The sequence below is a fragment of the Panthera onca genome, chromosome A1 (genome assembly GCF_046562875.1).
Source record: "Panthera onca isolate mPanOnc1 chromosome A1, mPanOnc1 haplotype 2, whole genome shotgun sequence".
Lineage (NCBI taxonomy): Eukaryota > Metazoa > Chordata > Mammalia > Carnivora > Felidae > Panthera > Panthera onca.
Genome location: NC_138339.1, coordinates 149,030,281 through 149,051,538, shown reverse-complemented (window position 1 = coordinate 149,051,538; position 21,258 = coordinate 149,030,281). Strand labels below are relative to the sequence as shown.

The 21,258-nt window shown below is 49.4% G+C and overlaps 1 protein-coding gene across 1 annotated transcript in view; it reads left to right on the top strand.

Annotated features, from left to right (window-relative positions):
- The window catches only part of RASGEF1C (RasGEF domain family member 1C), an 88,970-nt gene extending 68,629 nt beyond the window's left edge, over positions 1 to 20,341 (top strand). Inside the window, exons 7-14 of the mRNA XM_060636432.3 lie at positions 2,781 to 2,870; positions 4,447 to 4,549; positions 5,048 to 5,127; positions 5,211 to 5,306; positions 9,942 to 10,037; positions 11,875 to 11,998; positions 19,094 to 19,166; positions 19,642 to 20,341. Of these exons, the coding sequence (XP_060492415.1) occupies positions 2,781 to 2,870; positions 4,447 to 4,549; positions 5,048 to 5,127; positions 5,211 to 5,306; positions 9,942 to 10,037; positions 11,875 to 11,998; positions 19,094 to 19,166; positions 19,642 to 19,666 (687 nt within the window). The 3' untranslated portion in view covers positions 19,667 to 20,341. The remainder of the gene's footprint in view (positions 1 to 2,780; positions 2,871 to 4,446; positions 4,550 to 5,047; positions 5,128 to 5,210; positions 5,307 to 9,941; positions 10,038 to 11,874; positions 11,999 to 19,093; positions 19,167 to 19,641) is intronic.
- The last annotated feature ends 917 nt before the right edge of the window (positions 20,342 to 21,258 follow it).

Here is a 21,258-nt window from a genome sequence, read left to right as displayed (position 1 = left end):
ATCATAACGCAAGCCAAAATCAAGAGTCAGACACCCGACCAGCTGAGCCACCCAGGAGCCCCTGTTCTAATAAAAGCATGAAAGACTATCCATTTCTTTCTAAATATATTTTTTGTTTGCATCCTCCACATTTTGTTTTTCAACATTTTCGTTCTTGTTTTAATTTCCGTGACGATTTCATCTTTGACCCATAGATCATTTTAAAATGTGTTTTTAGATTTCCGACTATTTGAAAAGAATGCACATTCTCATAGGTTGGAGGGTAGACAGGCTTCCATATCTGTCCATTACTTCAACTATGTAAATTGTGTTGCTCAAATTTATATTTATACTGTCTTGTTTGTCTCCATAATCTGTGGAGTACTGCCAATGTGTGAAAATCTTCCACTGTGGCAAGAAGATGTGATTTCTCCCTATAAAGAGGTTTACTTTCTGACTGCATTTGCCTTTATATTTTGAAGCTATGTTGTTAGGCGCAACAAGTTTGGACTTGTGACATACCCTCAATTGATCAAACTTTTACCATTATGTGGTTACCCTTTAATCTTCTCTGATGCTTTTTGCCCTAGAGTCTTTTTTTCCTGCCTTAAAATCTATTTTGTCTAATATTAGTACAGCTATGTGATATTTTTCATATATATTTTTCCATTTTTTTAACTTATATCTTTGGATTTGGGGTGTCCCACTTGAAAATATCAAGTAGCTGGGGTTTTAAAATTACAGCAATTGGGACAACTGACTGGCTCAGTTGGTTGAGCATCCAACTCTTGATTTCTTCTGGTCATGGGATCAAGCCCCGAGTCAGGGTCTGCACTGAGTGCAGAGCCTGCTTAAAATTCTGTCTCTCGGGGCATCTGGGTGGCTCAGTCTGTTAAGGATCCAACTCTTGATTTCAGCTCAGGTCATGATCTCATGGTTCATGGTGGGATTGAGCTCCACATCGGGCTCTGCACTGACAGCATGGAGCCTGCTTGGAGTTCTCTCTCCTTCTCTCTCTGTGCCCCTCCCCCTCTCAAAATAAACAAACATTAAAAAAAAATGATTCTGGGCACCTGTATGGCTCCGTTGGTTAAAGCATCTGATTTCAGCTCAGGTCATGATCTCATGGCTCAAGAGAGCCCGGTGTGGGACTCTGTGCTGATAGCTCAGAGCCTGGAGCCTGCTTTGGATTCTGTGTCTCTGTCTCTCTCTGCCCCTTCCCTGCTCATGCTCTCTCTCTCTCAAAAATAAATAAACCAAAAGAAAAAAATTCTCTCTCTCTCCCTCTGCCCCTCTCCTCTGCTCGTGCACACACACACACACACACACACACACACACTGAAAAATAAAATAAAATAAAGTAAAATAAAATAATATAAAATAAAAAACAGCAATTATAATTACTGATATATATGGATCAGGTTTTACCACTTTCTGTGCACCTTTGACTTGTCTTCCCAACTCTTCCCTGCCTTTTTTCCTCTTTTCTTTACTTCTTTTGGATTAATAGATCCCCAATTCCATCTCCCCCTCTACTTATTGAAAGTCACCCTGGCAATTTCAACATGAATATTTAAGTTAAGTTAAATCTTTTAAACTTCAGTACATTTATACAGCTGAATATTCCACATCAATCGAAAAATTATGTTTCCAAGGGATATTTTATGACACATGAAAAGATTCATGTGGAAAAATACGGAAGCATATATACAGTTATGTGCAGATAGATACATACAGTTGACTCTCATAATTTAACATGATTATATCCATGAAGTTGTCATGAACACAGAATTAGCAAATGCCACTGCTCCCAAGGGAAATACAGGGGTAAGTTCCTTGCAAGCCTCCCACCACATTTGCATCGACCAGCCAATACATAACCTTGCATTGTGCGTGTTTCTGTTCAAAGACACCGTATTTAACATATATTGTTCTTCCAATAACATTGAACTCATGATTCATGTCTGAGTGCAGCTTATCTAACACGTATTTTCTCGTTAGGGCACATCACAACCTTCATGTGCTCAGGAACTGCAGCACTGTGCTTGGAGCCACGTTAAGCAGGGAACTCACCATCACACTGAACAGACCACAAAAAAAAAAGGACAGTTTCTTCACAGTAGGGGAGCTGAAACGAGAAGGCAGGGTGTCAGCTCAACCTCTGCTGGGAACAAAAAGGCACTTTGAGTGACTCAAATATTTTTTTTAATGTTTATTTGTTTTTCAGAGAGACAGAGAGCATGAGCAGGGGAGGGGCAGAGAGAGAGGGAGACACAGAATCTGAAGCAGGCTCCAGGCTCTGAGCTGTCAGCACCAAGCCCAATGTGGAGCTCGAACCCATGAACCGTGAGATTGTGACCTGAGCCAAAGTCGGGTGCTTAACTGACTGAGCCACCTAGGCACCCCACGTGACTCAAATTTTTTGCCACTCTGCACATATCCATGAATGACAGCAAGTGACAGTGACATGAGTAGCGATTTGGGGCCACAAATACGTTTTTAGGAAGCAGACAGATTCACAAAGACAGAATCCATGAAAAATGACAATCAGATGTGGGGGAGCTATGCATATACATATATATATATATATATATATATATATATATATATATCATATTAACTTACATCTTCGAGTATATAGAAAAAAGACTGGAAGGATACACTTCAAACCATTGGTATTTGTGGATGATTTTGAGGTTTCAACGGTTTCCAGATCATCTACAATAATGATCAATGAACTGACTCCATGTTCCAAAAGTTATTGACAGAAAGACTGAGTATGATCCTTGTGTCTTTCCCAGCCTTGTTTCAGTGACAAGACCAACAATCTGGAGGCTTATGTGAAATGGTTCAACAGATTGTGCTACCTCGTGGCTACTGAGATCTGCATGGTACGTAGAAAGCCGGGGGGTATGACCTGGCTTAGCCAAAGGTGGTGGGGGTTGGGGGAGCCCACCTGGGAGGGAACCAGAAGGGCCTCTTGAGCTTGTCCGTGTCCAAGCCCGGGACCAAGCTGGGCACCTCTCTGGGACACCAGGTGTCACCACCCAGCTTGCCTACCGTGACATTTCTCTCTGGATGGAGCCTGGCACGGATCCACTGGACTCTGACAGAGAGTGTCAGAGATGGCTTGCTGAAAGAGTCAGATCTGCCAAGTGGTCCCGCCCCCATCTCTTCCTATCTGCCTTGGGTGGCGTGGCCTGCCCTGCTGCCACACTGTGTTTGGCTCTCTCAGCATTTAGAATAGAAATGCCCCAACCTTTTAAGAACTGGGAGATTGTATATGCAAAGCCCAGGTCTCCAGCTTCTCCCAGAAGGCAGGAAGACATCAATACTGAGCCAGGTGCCCTTGTCACCAAGTCACGGTCCCTCAGGGCCAGACCCTACCCACCCTCTTCTCTTTCTTAGAGCGGAGGAACCTCCTCCAAGCCCCCTGTCACCATCAGGTAAGGCCCTGGGGCCACTTGTGTCAGGGAAGGAAAGACTAAAGGCAACACAGGTGCCAGGTGGGGCTCTCTGGAAGCAAATGCTGAGATGGAAACTGGGGTAAGGGGCAGAGAAAAGGGCAGAGGCAGGCCTGCTCAGAAGGAGAAGCTGGTCTGCGATGCCTCAGCCTTGGGAGTGCTTCCTGTTGGGCACCCACAGCAGGCTGAAATGCCTGGCCTCCATCCCCGCCAGGCTCAGCCATCTCCACCACTGTACAGACACCCCGATAGGGACAGGAAGGACCTCGGGTGGGAGGCTTTCTGAACGGGGTTTGGGCAGCACGTCTCATGCTTCCTTGTGGCAGTAAAGACCACTGCTGCATGTAAGAGCAAGCCGGCAAAATCCATATGGAAAGAACACAGGGTAGGGTTCCACGGGCCCCACCTGCTTCCTGCATTTGCATTACTGGCCTGGCAGCTCAGGTGGCAGTTTTTACATAGGCAAAGCTGGACTGAGCCCTCCCAGGAGTCAGGCAGTGCCTCAGTCTAGGACGGCCCAGGGGATAACATTGTTTGGAGCCATCAGAGAAGTCAGGGTCCCAAGCACTTGGCCACAAGCTGGAGGTGAAGTCATGCAGTCATTCAACAGGAAGCAGTGGAGGGGGCCACTCTGGGGACAGGGCCGGGGTCCGTGCAGCCCCAGTGTGGGGAGAGCAAGCTTGATGCACGGGGGACGGGCGAGGGAGCCATGGAGGATGCTGGAGCTGGGCCTGGAGGGAGGAGCTGTGTCTTGGAGGGAGAGCCCCTCAGCACTCTGGATGCCCCGTGGAGTCCCGTCAGACCCCCTCCCCCACAGCCCGTCATGGTGGTGGGCTCTACGGGCTCTGCCGAGGACGCGCAGAGACCCTGAACTCTCTGGCTGCAGACTACCCAGCATCAAGCGGCTCCACCGTGAACTGGGTTGAGAGAATGTTGATGAGGGACTGGCCTAGTGACGGGGTGGGGCCGTGTCACCACTAAGGCTCAGGTGCCTTGTCCCCAGCCGGCCAAGAAGAAGCAGAGGGCCCAGGTGGTGGAGTTCTTCATTGACGTGGCCCGTGAATGCTTCAACATTGGCAACTTCAACTCTCTGATGGCCATTATCTGTGAGTAGGCCAGCCAGCCCGGGCCCCGTGGGAGCGCCCCCAGAGGCACTTGCAGACAGGCCAGGGGTGGGGTGCGGGGGGGGGGAAACCAGGGCCCTCCTCTGAGCAAGGTTGGTGCTGCTGAGCCCATACTCCCCTGCCCCAGAGGTCCTGGAGACTTGACCCCCCCCCCCCCGCTTTGAGGCCTTCCTTGCCAGGGTGTTTGGTGAGGGCTGGACAGTGTGTCCCCAGAACCAGGGACAGCAGGGGCCCAAAGCAGACCCTGGTCATGGTGTGGGGCCAGTTTGGCGGGTACTGGGACAGGGGCCTGCACACATGGGCCGGTTCGCCCAGACACAGTGTCCCCAGCACCCATACACCACCATCAGGCCGTCTGCAGAGGCCTCAACCTTGGTTCAGGCGGCCAGCTGGGGCCACCCCCCAGGCCTCCCGCCCTAGGGAATTAAGCAGACTGTGCAGCCCAGAGACGCTCCCCTAGCTCGATCCTCCCTCTTCCAGCCGGCATGAACATGAGCCCTGTCTCCAGGCTGAAGAAGACCTGGGCCAAAGTGAAGACAGCCAAGTTTTTCATCCTTGAGGTAAGCAAGGCTGCCGGGCTGCCTGCTGGAACTGGCCGACCCTGGGATGCAGCTCCCCCACATGCTTCCCTGTCTCCTTCCAGCACCAGATGGACCCGACAGGGAATTTCTGCAACTACAGGACAGCCCTGCGGGGGGCAGCCCACCGCTCCCTGACTGCCCACAGCAGCCGGGAGAAGGTAGGTCAGAGGCTTGCCTGGCCTTGAGAGCTCCTCCCTACTCCTTCCTACTCCCTACCTTGGCCTAGATGGGCTGTATCAGAGAGCCTCTATGCCAACTCCAACGTCACTGGGTCCAAACCCCTGCCCTTCTACAGCATCTGTATAGGCAGCCATGTTCCTTCTTTGCCTCCAATTTGGGCAACTCACCACCTTACAGAACAGATCAGCCCATGCTCATGCAGCTCTAGCTGGTAGGAAGTGTTCCCTTATGGGGCTGGGGTTGTCCTCTCTGGAGGACCAGGCAGAATGAGGCTGCTCCCTCTTCTACCCACCAGTCCTTCGGCGCCCCCGGGTCCCCTTCCCCTCCCTCCTAAGTCAACAACCCAGGTCTGCCCCGCCATACGCGGTCTCCAGTCCACTCCCCACTTGGATCTCTTTGGTCCCTGAACAGTGTGACTTGTCAGAGTCCCTTCTGTTTCAGATCAAATTGTTTACAAGTACATAGGGTCTTACACCTCCTTACTCTAAACGCAATACCTTCATTGATATAGCTTCAGATCACATTCACGGTTTTGGCAATGACTGAACCAAGCTTCTCGCTCACTAGAACTGCCTTTTCACAGGCTCTGTTCTTATACATTTGCATTTGGGGGCCTCGCTGACCCTGATCAATTGTATTTGTCTCCCAAATTCTCCTGGTGGCCTCCAATACAAGAAACTGGGCCCTGGGATTGCGGGGAACCTCTGGCTTAAAACCTGTCACCAGCCCGATGATTAGAGTTATCATATCCATGGGGAAGAAACACCAAGACCTTTTCTGCCTGATCTCCTGGCAGGAATATTGGCAGAATTAAGTCTCTGCCGTGTTTGTGGAGGTCTGTTTCCAGTTTGAGAACAAGTTGCTGTTCTTGAAATTCAAAGTCCCTGTGGAATTAGATGAGATGGCTACCAAGGTTTAAGTCTGGGGAGCAGGCCAAGACCTGCACATTTGTGCCACCCAGCCGGCCCTCCCAGGGTGGGTGTTCACAGACCCTGGCCCCACTGATGGCTATGTCCTATCCAGCTGGCCTTTCCTATTCAGGCTGTGAGCCCTTCAGCAGCTCTGGGTCTGAGGAGGGCTGATGCCAGGGAGCAGCATTCAGTGAGACAGAACCTCAAAATCCCGGGCAAGTGAGCCTGTCCCCCAGGAGCCAGGAAGCTGCAAAACCAGAGTGGCAGGGACAGAGACCTTGCTTCACTGAACACTTACCACGTGAGGACTACTTGACTCTGTCTCTCCCTTCCATTCAATTCTGATGACTACTTACCAGGTGGATTCTAGCAGTGCCATTTCCCAGATTAGAAGACTGAGTCTCAGAGAGGAGACCTCACTTGTCCAGTCTCACAGCAAGTAGGTGGCAAAACCAGGAGTCAGCCTCTCCAGCGCACCACCAGGCCTCGTCCTATTCCCAGAGCGCAGGTGCTGTGTGGCAGTCACAGAGGTCCTCGCCTGTGGCCCAGGAGTGGGACTGTGGAGTGGGGGCAGATAGAGTTGGCTGCCACCTTTGGTCCAAGATGTCAATTATGGCACTGGCACTCTGCATTATTTTTCTTCCATCCGTGATCACCAGGTGGCTGTGGGGTGGACTGTGATGTCCCATTCCTGCACGCTGAGCCCCCTTCCAGCTCTGGGGTACAGGGGCTCGAGGTGGGTGATTTACAGAGCTGTGCCTTTCATTTTTCTGCATTCTCCTCTAACGTCCAAAGAGATATGGATCATCGGCTGGGCCCACAGAAGGTGCTTCATAAATGGATAGAAGACTGGAAGATGGATGGATGAATGGTTGGTTGGATGGATGGAGGGACAGATAGAAGGAAGGAAGGAAGGAAGGAAGGAAGGAAGGAAGAATATTTGCTGATGCTCTCGCAGTTCCTCACTGCTACAGCTGAAATTTTGAGGCCAGGAGGTCTCAGTGGTCATGGCATTCTATGCTTTCTTCTTATCTATAGCTAGTTCCTATCTGCCCCTCTTTCTCCCCATCTCTGTGATGGGGCCCACTCCACACAGGATTCTTTGGCTGACCCCCTGATGCCACCGCTTAGCTCCAGAAAACAACATCAGTGGGTTACAGTCAACCCATGGGGGCAGGAAGACCGGCCAGGATGCTAAAGCCTGATAGGATGGTAGTCTGAGCCCATGTGGGCAGGCAGAAATGGTGAGAAGTTCTCAGAAAATGCTGCCTCTTTGAGGACCAGTTCCAATGTCCACCCTCTAGGAAGCCTGCACTGAGTCCCTGAGGACCACTGCCCTTAATCCCCTCCCTGTCCTGGAACATTTCAGGCACATTACAACCCAACGCAGCCATCATGCCCCAACCCTGGGCCTGGGGCTCAGCACTGTGGTGGGCATAGGGAGATGCACAGAGACTGCTCTCCCTCCTGGCACAGTGAGAAAGCAGGCAGGACAGGGGCTAGTCCTTCCTGAGCTACTTACTGCTTGTGAGCTTGTGTGAGTTGCTTAACCTCTCTGGGTCTCGACTTCCTTGTCTGTAAGTTAGGGTAATAGAACCCTGCATCTCGGAACTTGCTGAGATGAAACTCGATCCCCATGCATGTATAGCTTGGCACAATGGAGCACTCAGGCCGGCCACCAATGCCCCTGTGACAGGGCATGAGTGGAGGGCTCTTTAGGGGCCCAAATGGGAATTAAACCCAGCCTATAGATAGCAAAGACTTCAGGGAAAAGGCTCCACTACACTGGATGTGTCTGACATACCCTCACTCTTCTCCAAGCCCCAGCACCTAGCACAGTGAAGACCTGAGCAAATGTCTGAGGAGTTGACATAAATCTAAGGTGACCAGTTTGTCCCAGTTTCCCTGGGATGGCTCCACTTTTAGCACTGAAACTGTATCTCATGTAACCCCTCAGCCCTGGACAAACCAGGCAATTCATCTCCCTGCTAAATCTGGCTCTGGTCCCAGCCTCAGCATTCACTCACTGGGTGACCTTGGGCCAGGCCCTGCCACTGTGTGGGCCTCAGTTTCCCATCTTCCTTGACCCACTGAGCCATCCATGCATCCGTACTGTGCAGAGTGGTCATACCCAGGTCCTGATCTCAAAGCCTTTATCAACTTAGATAAGGGGTTAGCCAGAAATGTCAGGCCCTGGCGCCTGGTCCCAAGGGTGATGGGCTGAAGGCCACTCCTGGCCGGACTGGCAGCACATGCCCAGCTCTGGAGCCTGAGGGCACAGCAGGCGTGTTAGTTCCCTAGGAACTGGCTTAGAACAACAGAAATGTTGGGGCGCCTGGGTGGTGCAGTCGGTTCAGCATCTGACTTGATGTCAGCTCAGGTCTTGATTTTGGGGTCATGAGTTCAAGCCCTTGTGTTGGGCTCCGCACTGGGTGTGAAGCCTACTTAAAAATGAAAAAAGAACAGGGGCACCTGAGTGGCTTAGTTGGTTGGGTGTCCAACTTCGGTTCAGGTCAGGATCTCACGGCTCATGAGTTCCAGCCCCGCGTTGGCCTCTGTGCTGACAGCTCAGAGCCTGGAGCCTGCTTCGGATTCTGTCTCCGCCTGTCTCTGTACCTTCCCCACTCACGGTCTGTCTCTCTTTCTCAAAAACATAAACATTTATAAATGTTATATATAAATTTATAAACATTAAAAAATTATAAAAAGAAAAGAACAGAAATGTATTGTCTCCCCATTCTAGAGGCCACATGCCAAAATCAAGGTAGTCTGTCTGGGTCGTGCTTCCTCCAAAGGGGGCATCCTTCTTTGCCTTTCCCAGCTTCTGATGGCCCTGGGTGTTCCTTGGCCAGTGGCCAAATCACTCCCATCTCTGCCTCTGTCTTCACATGGCTATCCTTCCTGTGTGTGTCCAAATTTCCCTCTTTTCACAAGGACGTCAGTCACTAGAGGAGAGCTCATTCTATCCGGTATGACCTCCTCTTAACCCGATTCCATCTGCAAAGACTATCTCCAAATTAGGTCCCATTCACAGGCACCAGGGTTTAGGACTCAAATGTATCTTTTGGGGGGACACAGTCCAACCCACCGCAGCAGCGTGCACCCAGCCAGCTCCCCTCGGGTCGCCAGAGCTGTCAGCAGTGGGTGTCCCTTCCCTAGGGGCCAGGAGTTGGCATGTGCAGAGCAGGAAGGGAGAAATGAGACATCCAGGCAGTGATACGCAGAGACCCCCGCCCTACTCAGGCCAGGCTCCAAAGTCTGTTCCTTCAGGCATCAAGAAAGGCATAAAATGACAAATCATGAAATATATATTTTAAAAAGTAGGCTGCAGAATTTCACAACAGGTGACTCACTTTCCATACATATCTCATGGTGGGCTCTGCATGCACCTGAAGTCCTCCTGGCACACTTGAACCAGGTGGTCTGCAGATCCCTGGATGGTGGAGGGTCGAGGGGAACTGACACCAGCCTCTCCCCGCGGAGAGTGGAAGAAATGTTCAAAAGGCATGAGGACCATGCATCTTTCATTCAGCCCCAACACGGGGAGGCGGTGTGTGTGGGGGGGGGGGGGGTGCCGTATACAGTAGGTGCTCAGTCAGCACTGGAGTCTGATGGGGCCTGGGAAGAAAGAGTCTGGTGCTAGGGTAAAGGGGCCTGTGCTTCCTGCCGACTGAGGGCTGACCTGTACCCTCTCTCTTCCAGATCGTCATTCCCTTCTTCAGCCTGCTCATCAAAGACATCTACTTCCTGAACGAGGGCTGTGCCAACCGCCTCCCCAATGGACATGTCAACTTTGAGGTAGAGTCCAGGGGCCCCCGACAATCAAAGCCCCCAGGGCAGGGGCACCAGACGAATTGGGGACGGTTCACAAGACATCACGGTGGGATTATCAGGGTCTCCCCACCCCACCCCTTCCACAGGAGACTGAGGCTCATGCAGGCACTGATCCCCCACTGCCCGCCACAGGTGAGGCAGACTCATTTTCAGCCCTCGAAGAGCACAAGGCTGTGAGAAAGCCCCACGGACCCACAGTGACAATGGGTGAGATGCTGTGACCCGCACAGGGCACAGGGCATGTGTCAGGGAAGGCCTCCCTGAGCACAGGAGGAGGTGGGCAAGCAGTGTGGGCAGAGAAGGAAAGATTTCTACTCCCTCTGCAGACACTCACTGCCATCAGCTCAAGTGTCCCCCTCCTCCAGGAAGCTCCCCTTGACCTCCCAGACAGAGGGTGGCCCAGCCCATACTCAGTGGACTGGGCATTCCTTGGTCACAGCTCTCCAGTCCCTGAGCTCCTTAGAAGCAAAGGCAGGCTGACCCCCCCACACACACACATGGGACCACCCAGCACACATATCTTGGAGTGGCTGGTGGGCTAGGCATGGTGGGAGCTGAGGCCCAGGAGCCCTGAGAGCCCTGGGCAGTGACAGCAAGTGGTCACTGAGTCAGATAGACAAAGCCAGCCATGCAGCAGTGACAACCCCCGAATCTGCAAGAAGGAGGAGACTCTTCTCCCTAGGAAGGCTGGCCCACACTCGTGCTGGCCCCACCCAGCCTCCAACACCAAGGGACAGTCAGTCCTGGGCTGGCCCCTGCGCTATCTGAGCCCCAGTCTCTCCCTCTCTAAAACAGGGCTTTGGCACAGAGCCCACCAAGGGCTCTGTGGGGACAGCATCCCCTGCTGGTGGGTCCCCCACCCAACTCCTGGGCCCTCTGGCCTGGAGCTGCCTCTGCTCTGGGGCCTCACACAGACTCCCCGGCAGACTTTCCTGTGCTGCCTGCTGGCCTGGTTAGCCCTGAGAACCTGTGTAGCAGGGAGAAGTCCAGTCCAGCAGGGAGCCTGGGCGCCGCATCCCCAGGACAGTCTGGACTGGAAGTGACATGGAGGAGGCTGGCCTTGGGTTAAATTAACAGAGGGGCCCGGGAGCCCAAGATCACACTTTCCAGAAGACCCCACACATACCAGCTGTGGAAAGCCCTGTATTGCACTCTTCTTAAACTGGTCCTCAGACCTGAGACCGAGGGAGGAAAGGCAAGACTGTAAAGTGCTTCTGAGGCCCCAGATTTGGGGCAGGGGCAGTGGGGGCTGGAGCCAGCCACCAGGACTGATGAAAGATGCCATAGAGGGTCGTTCCCACCCGGTCATGACTTTATGCTGGCAGTTTATTTAAAAGCCTTCTTTAAGTCAGCACAGATTTTTTTTTAATTTAAATAAATGTATTTAAATTTTACTTAAATAAAATTCTGCTTTAAGTGGATCCACTTAAATCTTCCTTAAATACATTTATTTAAATTTATTTGCATCATTCTCTAGATAAACAAACTCAGGGATAATCATGAAAAAGAATGAAACTAGAGTAATACTCGCCTCTCGCTGGATGTGCTGCCTGCCGATGACCTGGCCCTAGATGCTCTCTCTCCCCAGATTCCACAGAGGGAATGAAGAGATGTGGCGAACACCCAGGTTTCCTAATGGGGGGTCTGTCATTTACTGCCCAGTGCTCTGCCTTGCCCTGCCCAGGAGTGGGCCCCCAGGGACAGATGAGTGAGACTGGCCCGCTCTCACAGGTGACCTCCAGGCACTGAGGCGTGGAGGCAGGGTAAGGGGCTCCCATTTGTGTTTCAATGACCCTGGCAGAAATTTCTGGAGCTGGCCAAGCAGGTTGGAGAGTTCATCACGTGGAAACAAGTGGAATGTCCCTTTGAGCAAGACCCCAGCATCACCCACTACCTGCACACCGCCCCCATCTTCAGCGAGGATGGTAAGGTGACCCTATGGCCTCTGTCACCCCCAGCTCTGGGACTCTGGGGTGGTCTCCTAGTCACATCTCCATATGGGGCCCCTGCTGCGAGCAGGATGCATCATGCCCATGTTTGCTGGATGTGAAAGGGAGCAGAGAAGGCTGAGCACCAGTCAGGGCCTGAGGAGCTGCAGGCTGGGGACCTCCAGGGTCCCCAGGGCCAGGCTTCCCCTTGGACACAGTATGGTTGCTGCTGGACATCATAAATTGAAACCATCGGTCCCACACACTTTCCTCATTGGTAAAATAAGCAAGATGGTGAGAACTACCCTCCCCGTGCTCACATAGGGAAGGCAGAGCCCTGGGCTCCCCATGGGTCTTTCCACAGCTGGGGGTGTGTGCATGTTTGTGTGAGTGCGTGCATGCCTGTGTGTGTGTGTGTGTGTGTGTGTGTGTGTGTGTGATGAGGCATCTTTTCTCCAGAGTGCCATTAATGTCTGTGCCCTCCAGTAAATCAGCATTCCCATCTGATCATTTATCAAATATGACAAATTTGCTTGTGAATTTTCTAAGCAAGCATACTCCAGGAAGAGAAAGTGCTGGAAGCAAGTGGCCATTTGGTCCTGAGTTGATCATCTCAGGGGAGGCAATGTGGCCCCATGGTCAGCTGCTTCCTGGATCCAAGACCCTCAACCTACCCCAGGAGGTCCCCACTGAGCACAACAAGCATTTAAAAAATTTTTTTAATGTTTATTTATTTTTTTTTAATTTTTTTTTAACATTTATTTATTTTTGAGACAGAGAGACAGAGCATGAACGGGGGAGGGTCAGAGAGAGAGGGAGACACAGAATCTGAAACAGGCTCCGGGCTCCGAGCTGTCAGCACAGAGCCCGATGCGGGGCTCGAACTCAAGGACCGCGAGATCATAACCTGAGCCGAAGTCGGCCGCTCAACCAACTGAGCCACCCAGGCGCCCCAATGTTTATTTATTTTTGAGAGATAGAGAGACAGAGCGTGAGCAGGGGAGGGGCAGAGAGAGAGAGAGAGAGAGAATCCGAAGTAGGTTCCAGGCTCTGAGCTGTCAGTACAGAGCCCAATGCGGGGCTTGAACCCACAAACCACAAGATCATTACCTGAGCTGAAGTCAGACGCTAAACCAACTGAGCCACCCAGGCGTCCCCACAGCAAGCATTTTATAACGGGACCCACACCCGTGCCTGGGAGAACATGTTCTGCCAAAAACAAAAACTTAGGAGAAAGGAGTTTTTAATGATTTTGCTTTTAATTGTTAATACTTTCAAGTTTGCCATTTTATATGTTATGTTTTGGAGCCATTAACTTTTGGGGGTGGGTTGGGGGGAGGGGAGTGTTCACCTGAAACAGTAATCCCTACCTGCAACAAGAAGTTCAGCAGCCTGATGGATAAGCCAGCCTGGGCTGTTCCCACCCCAGCAAGCTGTGTGACTCTAGGCAGGTGCTTCACCCTCTCTAAGCCTCACCTGCTGCATCTAAGTGGCTCAAAGCAACACTGATTTATTCTCTTAGAGTCCAAAGTCAGTTCCACTGGGCTGAAATCATAGTGTCAACAGAGCTGGTTATTTCTGGAGGCTCTGAGGGGAAGACTGTTCCCTGTCCTGTTATGACTTCTAGTGGCCACCCATATTCCTTGGCACATGACCCCCTTCCTCCATCTTCAAAGCACATCATTTGAACCTCTGCTTCCACCATCACATCATCTTCTCTCTTGTGGTCAAGTCTCCTCTGTCTCGCTCTTAGAAGGACACTTGCAGTGTCATTTAGGGCCCTGCTGGATAATCCAGGATAATCCCCCCATCTCCACATCCTTAACTTAATCTTATCTGCTGAGTCCCTTTTGGCCACAGAAGCTAACATATTCACATGTCCCGGGGAGTAGGATCTGGATATCTCTGGGGGCCATTATTTAACCTACTAGTTACTATGATAACTGTTGTCATTAACCAATAGAACTTGTGCAGTAATGTGTCAAAAGCGTATTAGGAAAGGGGTGGGAGAGCCTGGGGGCAGGGAGAGGAGTGAGAGAAGGGCATTTCTCTTCTCTCTCTCTTTCTCTCTCTCTTTTTTTTTTTTTTTTTTTTTTTTTGAGAGAGAGCATGAACAAGGGAGGGGCAGAGGGAGAGAGAATCTTAAGTAGGCTCCATGCCCAGTGTAAAGCCCATTGTGGGGCTCCATCTCATAACTGTGAGATCATGACCTGAGCTGAAATCAAGAGTTGGACGCTTAACCGACTAAGCCACCCAAGTGTCCCAAGAGAAGGGCATTTCATTCACTCCTTCAGCCAATGGTATCTCTAGAGAACGTGCTGTGTGTGAGGCAGTGATTTAGCCATGAACATACAGCAAAAAAACTTAGCCCTTCTGAAGTGCCCTTAGAAAGGAGCACCTTCCAAGGCACCTGGGTGACTCAGTCAGTTAAGCATCCAACTCTGGATTTCAGCTCAGGTAATGATCTCACGGTTCATGGGATTGAGCCCTGTGTTGGGCTCTGCACTGACAGCATGGAGCCTGCTTAGGATTCTCCCTCTCTCTCTCTCTCTCTTTCCCTCTCTCTTGCCTTCCCCCACTTGCACTCTGTCTCTCTCTCTCTCTTGCTCACTCTCACTCTGTCTCTCTATTTATCTCTCTCTCTCTCTCTCTGAAAATAAATACATAAACTTTAAAAAACAAATCAAAAAAGAAAGGAGCTCCTTCCAGTGACCCTTGTTTCATCCTCTCCTTCCCCCCACCAAAAAAAACAATAATAATAATAACTGAAGAAAGCAAGAGAAGGGACCTAAGATGTATTGAGCCCCAACTGGGTTAGTCACAGCCTCTGACAGAATCCTGACTAGCACTAAGCTCCAGGCTTCCTCTGGCAAGACCTGCCTAGCAATACAGCCAGCCTTGAGGCTCCCTGAAACAGGTGACAGTATAGAAAGTATCAGCAAAGAAACAGAAGATATAAAAAGGAGCCAAGTAGAAATTATAGAATTGAAAAATACAATAACTAAAATAAAAAACTGAGTAGATGGTCTCAACAGCAGAATGGAAAAGACAAAGCAAAGAATTGATGAGCTGGAAGATGGAACAATAGAAATTAAACAATCTGAACAACAGAGTGTCAGGGACCTGTGGGACTATAACAAAAGATCTAACACTCTTGTCATCAGAGTCTGGGAAGGAAGGGGACAAAATGGACAGGGTTGAAAAAATAATCCAAGAAGTAATAGCTGGAAAGTTCCCAGATTTGGAAAAGATAGAAACCTACAGATTCAAGAAGCCAAGTGAATTCCAAAAAGGATCAACCCAAAAAAACCCATACCAAGATACATCATAGTCACATTTCTGAGCACCAAATAAAAAGACACAAATTTTGAAAACACTGAGAAAGAAATGACACTTTACCTATAAGGGCAAAACAATTTGGATGACTAGAGTACTCATCAGAAATCATGGTGGCCAGAGGCAGTGGCATATTTTTCACGTGCTGAAAGAAAATAGCTGCCAACCCAGAATTCTATATCCAGTGAAAATATCCTTCAGGAATTTACTGTACATAAATCAAAATGGAATTCTAAAAACTGTTCAAGTAACCCACAGGAAGTTGGTGCTTTGAAAAGAACTGTAACATTGCCATCCTCCAGCAAAGAACCTCTTAAAGAAAAAGAGAAGACAGAAAATGCTAATATCTAGAATGAAATGGAAGATGTCACTATAGTCTCTGTCATCATTGAAAGGCTAATAAGAAAATACTGTGAACAACTCTAGACCCATTAATTTGGCCAGTTAGACGAAATGGACCAATTCCTTGAATAGCATAAACTGCCACAAAATAGATCATTTGAATAGCCCTATAACCATTAAGGAAATTGCATTTGTAATTTTAAAACATCCCAAAAATGAAATCTCTAGGCTCAGACAGTTACACTAGAAAATTCTATTAAACATTTAAGGAAGACTTAATATGGATTCTACACAATCGTTTTCAAAAAATAGAAGAGGACAGGGCACCTGGGTGGCTCAGTCAGTTAAGCATCCAACTTCAGTTCAGGTCATGATCTCACAGTGCATGGGTTCGAGCCCTGTGTTGGGCTCTGTGCTGACAGTTTGGAGCCTGGAGCCTGCTTAGGATTCTGTGTCTCCCTCTCTCTACCCCTTGCCTGCTCAAGTCTCTCTCTCTCTCTCTCTCTCTCCCAAAAATAAATAAACAAACAAACAAACAAAAAAAAACAGAAGAGGATGGAACTTCCCAGTTCATTTTATGAAGCCAGTATTACCCTGACACCAAAACCAGATAAAGGTAGTAAAACAAAGAAAGTAAAGACCAAGATCCCTTGTGAATATAGATGCAAAAATTCCTTAACAAAATATTAGCAAATAGAATTTGGCAATATTGAAAAATAGTTAGATATCATGACCAAGTGAGTTTATTCCAGAGATACGATACTATTCAATATTTGAAAATCAATCAGTGTCATCTACTATATTAACAGACTAACAGAGAAAAATGACTTGATTATATCAACTGACACAGAAAATGCATTTGACAGATTTCTACACCCATGCATGGGAAAAACTCTCAGAAAAATAAGAATCGAGGGGAATTTATCAATCTGATAAACTGCACCTACCAAAACCTTTCCACTAACATCATTTTTAATGGTGAAAGACTGCTTTCTCACTAAGATCAGTAATAAGGCAAGGATATATACTCTCACCACTTTTGTTCAAGATAGTAATGGAGATCTAGTTCATGCAATAATGCAAGAAAAGAAAATAAAGACAGATCAGAAAGGATGAATTAACACTGTCCTTATTTATTAAAAAATGTAAAAAATCCCAAAGAATCTCCAAAACTCCTAGAACTAAGTGGGTTCAGCACAAGTTGCAGAATACAAGATAAAGACACAAAAATCTATCATATTTCTGTGTGCTAACAATGAATATGTGGACACTGAAATTAAAAATACAACACCATCACTCAATATAATCGCTCAAAAACATTAAATACTTAGGTATAAATCTAACAAAACATATCCAAGATTTGCATGCCAAAATCTACACGATGCTAATGAAAGAAATCAGAGAAGGTCTAAATAAATGGAGGGACATGACATGCATGAATTGGAAGACTCAGCATAGCAATGATACCAATTCTCCCCAAATTTAAGTACGGATTTAATGCATTTCCTATCAAAATCCAGGATTTTCCCATCAAAAGACAGTATTTTTTTTTTTTTTTTTGCAGACAAAGATACAATTATTCTAAGATAATTGTATATGGGGGTGAGCCTGGGTGGCTCAGTCAGTTGAGCATCCAACTTCAGTTCAGGTCATGATCTCATGGTTCATGAGTTCGAGCCCCATGTTGGGCTCTGTGCTGACAGCTCAGAGCCTGGAGCCTGCTTTGGATTCTGTTTCCCTCTCTCTCTGCTCCTCCCCCACTCACACTTTGTCTCTTTCTCAAAAATATATATTTTTAAAATTTTTTTTAAATGAAATGTACATGGGAAGCCATAGAAACTAGAATAGCTGAAACAATTTTGAAAAAGAAGAATAAAATGGGGGGGATTACTCTACCCAATATTAAAGCTGATATTATACAGCTACAATAATCAAGGCAGTGTGGTATTGGTAAGACAGATACGTGGATCAATGGGACAGAATAGAGAACCCAAGAATAGACCCACACAAATGCCCAGTGACTTTTTTTAAATGTTTATTCAATTTTAAGAGAGAGAGCGTGTGCATGGGGAAAGGTAGAGAGCAAGAGGGACAGAAGATCCGAAGCGGGCTCTGAGCTGACAGCAGCAAGCCAGATGCAGGGCTGCAACTCATGAACCACAAGATCGTGACCCAAGCCGAAGTCAGACGCTCAACTGACTGAGCCACCCAGACACCCCACTGTGCCCAGGGATTTTTGAGAATGGTGTAAAAGCAATTCAGCGGAGGAAAGTGAGCCCTTGCAACAAATGGAACAGGGGCATCTGAACATCCATAAGCCAAAAAATGAACTTTGACCTCATCCTTACACCTTTTATGAAAAATTAACCCAGAATGAATCACAGACTCGAATATAAAATGTAAAACTGTATAGCTTTTAGGAAGAATAAAAGTAACAGGAAATCTTCAGGATGTAGAACTAGACAAAGGGTTTCTTATAAAACTAAATTTGCACCGCCTGTCTGACTCAGTAAATGTGCTCTCGGGCATTTATTTATCCCAGAGAAACGAATACTCATGTTCACACAAAAAACCCGCACTCCAATGATTACAGCAGCATAAATAGTTCTAGCGAAACACTGGAAGCAATGCAGGTGTACTTCAGTGGGTGAGTGGCTAAACACACTGTGGTATATCCATGCCACGGAATAGTCTTCAGCAAGAAAAAGGAATTAAGTATTGATTCATACTACAGCTTGGATGAAACACGGAGAATCACTCAGAGTGAAAAGAGACCATCCCATATGTTACATACTGATTCGATTTATATCACATTCTTCTTTTAAAATTATGTATTTATTTTGAGAGACACAGAGACAGCAAGAGTGAGAGAAGGGCAGAGAGAGGGAGAGAGGGAGAGAGAATCCCAAGCAGGCTCTGTGCTGTCAACATAGCGCCCCACATGGGGCTTGATCTCACAAACCACAAGATCGTTACCTGAGTGGAAATCCAGAGTTGGACGCTTAACTGACTGAGCCACCCAGGTGCCCCTATATCACATTCTTGAAATGACAAAAATCTGGACATGGAGAACCTATTAGTGGTGGCCAGGGATTAAGAAAGGGAAGCAGGTGGGCCTTAAAAGGGCAGCCTGAGGGATTCTGGTGGTGATGAGGGTGTTCTGCAAACCGTCAACATGCTGGTGGTGGTCCTGTGCTATAGTTTTGCAAATGCGAGACCATTGGTTTCTCCCAGACCACTGGGAGAAACTAGGGAAAGGGTACACCGACCTCTCTGTATTAATTAGCACATACAACTGCATGTGTACCTCCCAACAGGTTTAATTTAAGAATAAAAAGCAGGTCAGACTCTGGGTATAGGGCAGGCTATTATCATAGGCCATAACTGTGTGATTTTACCTCGTTTTCTGACCAGGTCTTTATTTGGCTTCTTATGAAAGTGAGAGCCCAGAGAACCAAACAGAAAAAGAGAGGTGGAAATCTCTAAGGTGAGTCTGTGAAGACGGGAGTAAAGATTGGCATGGGGGAGAAGGTGGGTGCTTGGGGCCAGGCCAGGGCCGAGGGGCTTTGTGGATACCCAGGTCCGTGGGGAGGGGGCAGGACAGGCCAGGCTCTTAGGGGTGGGGGTGGGACTCATGCACTGGGTGGGAGGGAGGTTAGGATTGCAACCCACCCCCACCCCCACTGCCATGGCCGGAGGCTGGCCCTGCAGGCCGTCAGGATGTGTGTCCAGGTCCAGGAAACCCCAGTCCATATTCTTATGCCAGAAAGTGAGACACCACCTCCTGCTCGTTCAGCCTATTAACACGGCCCAGAGGAGGTCAGACCAAGCCTGCAGCAGTGGGCTCTGAGGACTAAGCCAAGAGGGTTGTACAGAGCCCCTCTGGGGTGGGAGTCACCTGCCTTGCAGGGACTGGCTGGAGGGAAGTATAATCACCACCCTGGGCATGTTTAAATCTGCAGATCTTCTATTTTGGGGAAGACGTGAGAAGCTCTGAGCAGGAGGAGGAGGAGGTGGAGGAGGAGGAGGGGAGGAAGTCAGCAGAAGCCTTCCGCAGCCCTGCCTCAGCCGGCCCAGCAGAAAGTGGAGGCGTTGGTGCTTCCCTGCTTTGCAAACCGTGACCCCACGGCCTGGCGCCCGCCCCAGCGACCACACGGCACAGGAGACCTTCCTCCACCTTTTGTGGAACTTCGGCCCCGGCAGGCCCAGGGGCCTCCTGACATGTGGGTGGCACATGCCTCAGGGGCCCTGCCTTCAGGATGGTGGGGGTCACATTACTGTGACCTCGGCAAGGACACGGCACGACCCCCAGAGGGCCGGGTGACTGCAGTGTCACTCTCATTGGGTGATGAGTGCCACAGGGGCTGACCCCCAGTCTGTCACCAGGTGGCCTGGGAGCCTCTACATCTCCAGCAGACACCACGCCGCTGGCCCCTGCCATTCTGCTGATGGGCCCTACCCTGTCCCACTCCCCTGGCCCCAAGATGGGCTGGTTTCTGCAGCCCAATTCACTCCCTTTCTGGATCCTGCTGGTATCAGGGGATAGCTTTCCGGTGACAGCTGTGACACAGGTCATGGGACAGATTTGAGTCACAAAAATGACAACATGTACAGTACATTGTAAACTCTAGAATTGGTATAAACATGTTCATACACCCTGCATATCCACGTCCACACTGTGCTTTTCACTCGTGGGTCTGGCATAAACTTTTGGCAGGATGAAGGGCAGTTTCCCAGCTCGGGCCTGGGGATGTGGTGGCCATTTCCACTCTGTAGACCCCATGTTGCACTGACAGGGCCTGGTGAATGGACACCCAACAGCCCTACATGTGACCAGACACTTCTTTTATGAGGGTTGGAGGGTGGGGGTGAGATGGGGTTGATGAACCTACCATGAGACTCCTCCCATTACCCGCGCCCCCACCCCACCCCCTGCCCCAGACCCTCATACACTGAGTCACGTTTCTGTGCCAGGAAGCAGATGGGCCATGGAGCTGCTGAGCCCCCACCTGGCATGTGACCAGGTCACCCAGCCAGGAAGTCAGGGAGTATGATGTGTACCTTTCACACAGTCAGGGTCTGCTGGGCAGAGAGGGGTGTGTGTTGGAGTTCATTGACCCACCCTGGCCAGTCTCAGGCCCTGCTCAGTCCCAGACCTGGCTGTCCTGGTAGCATGGACTTGGGTCCCATCTGAGAGGGACAGGCAGAGACAATGCCACAACATTTCCAAGTGCCTCCTCTCTGGGGAATTCTGCCCAGCAAACCCCGGATGTCAGCAAGGCCACAGAAGGCATGAGAACATTAGGGTTGGGCAGGATCTGCTCTTTGCCCAGCCCAGCACACCCCCTTTTCATCCAAGACCCCAGAGAGGGCAAGTAGTGCAGGGAACAGAGCAGGGATGGGCTTCAGCCAGCAGCCAGGCTCAGGCTGCCACCCTGCCTCATGCCACATCCAGCCCCTGATGGGGCCTCAAGGAGCCCTGGCTAGAAGCACCTTGCTCCCTCACTCTCTCGCTCCCTGGTATCTCTTGGGAAACATTAGACAGGACATGCAGACATCAGCAGGGACTGTCCCTGCCT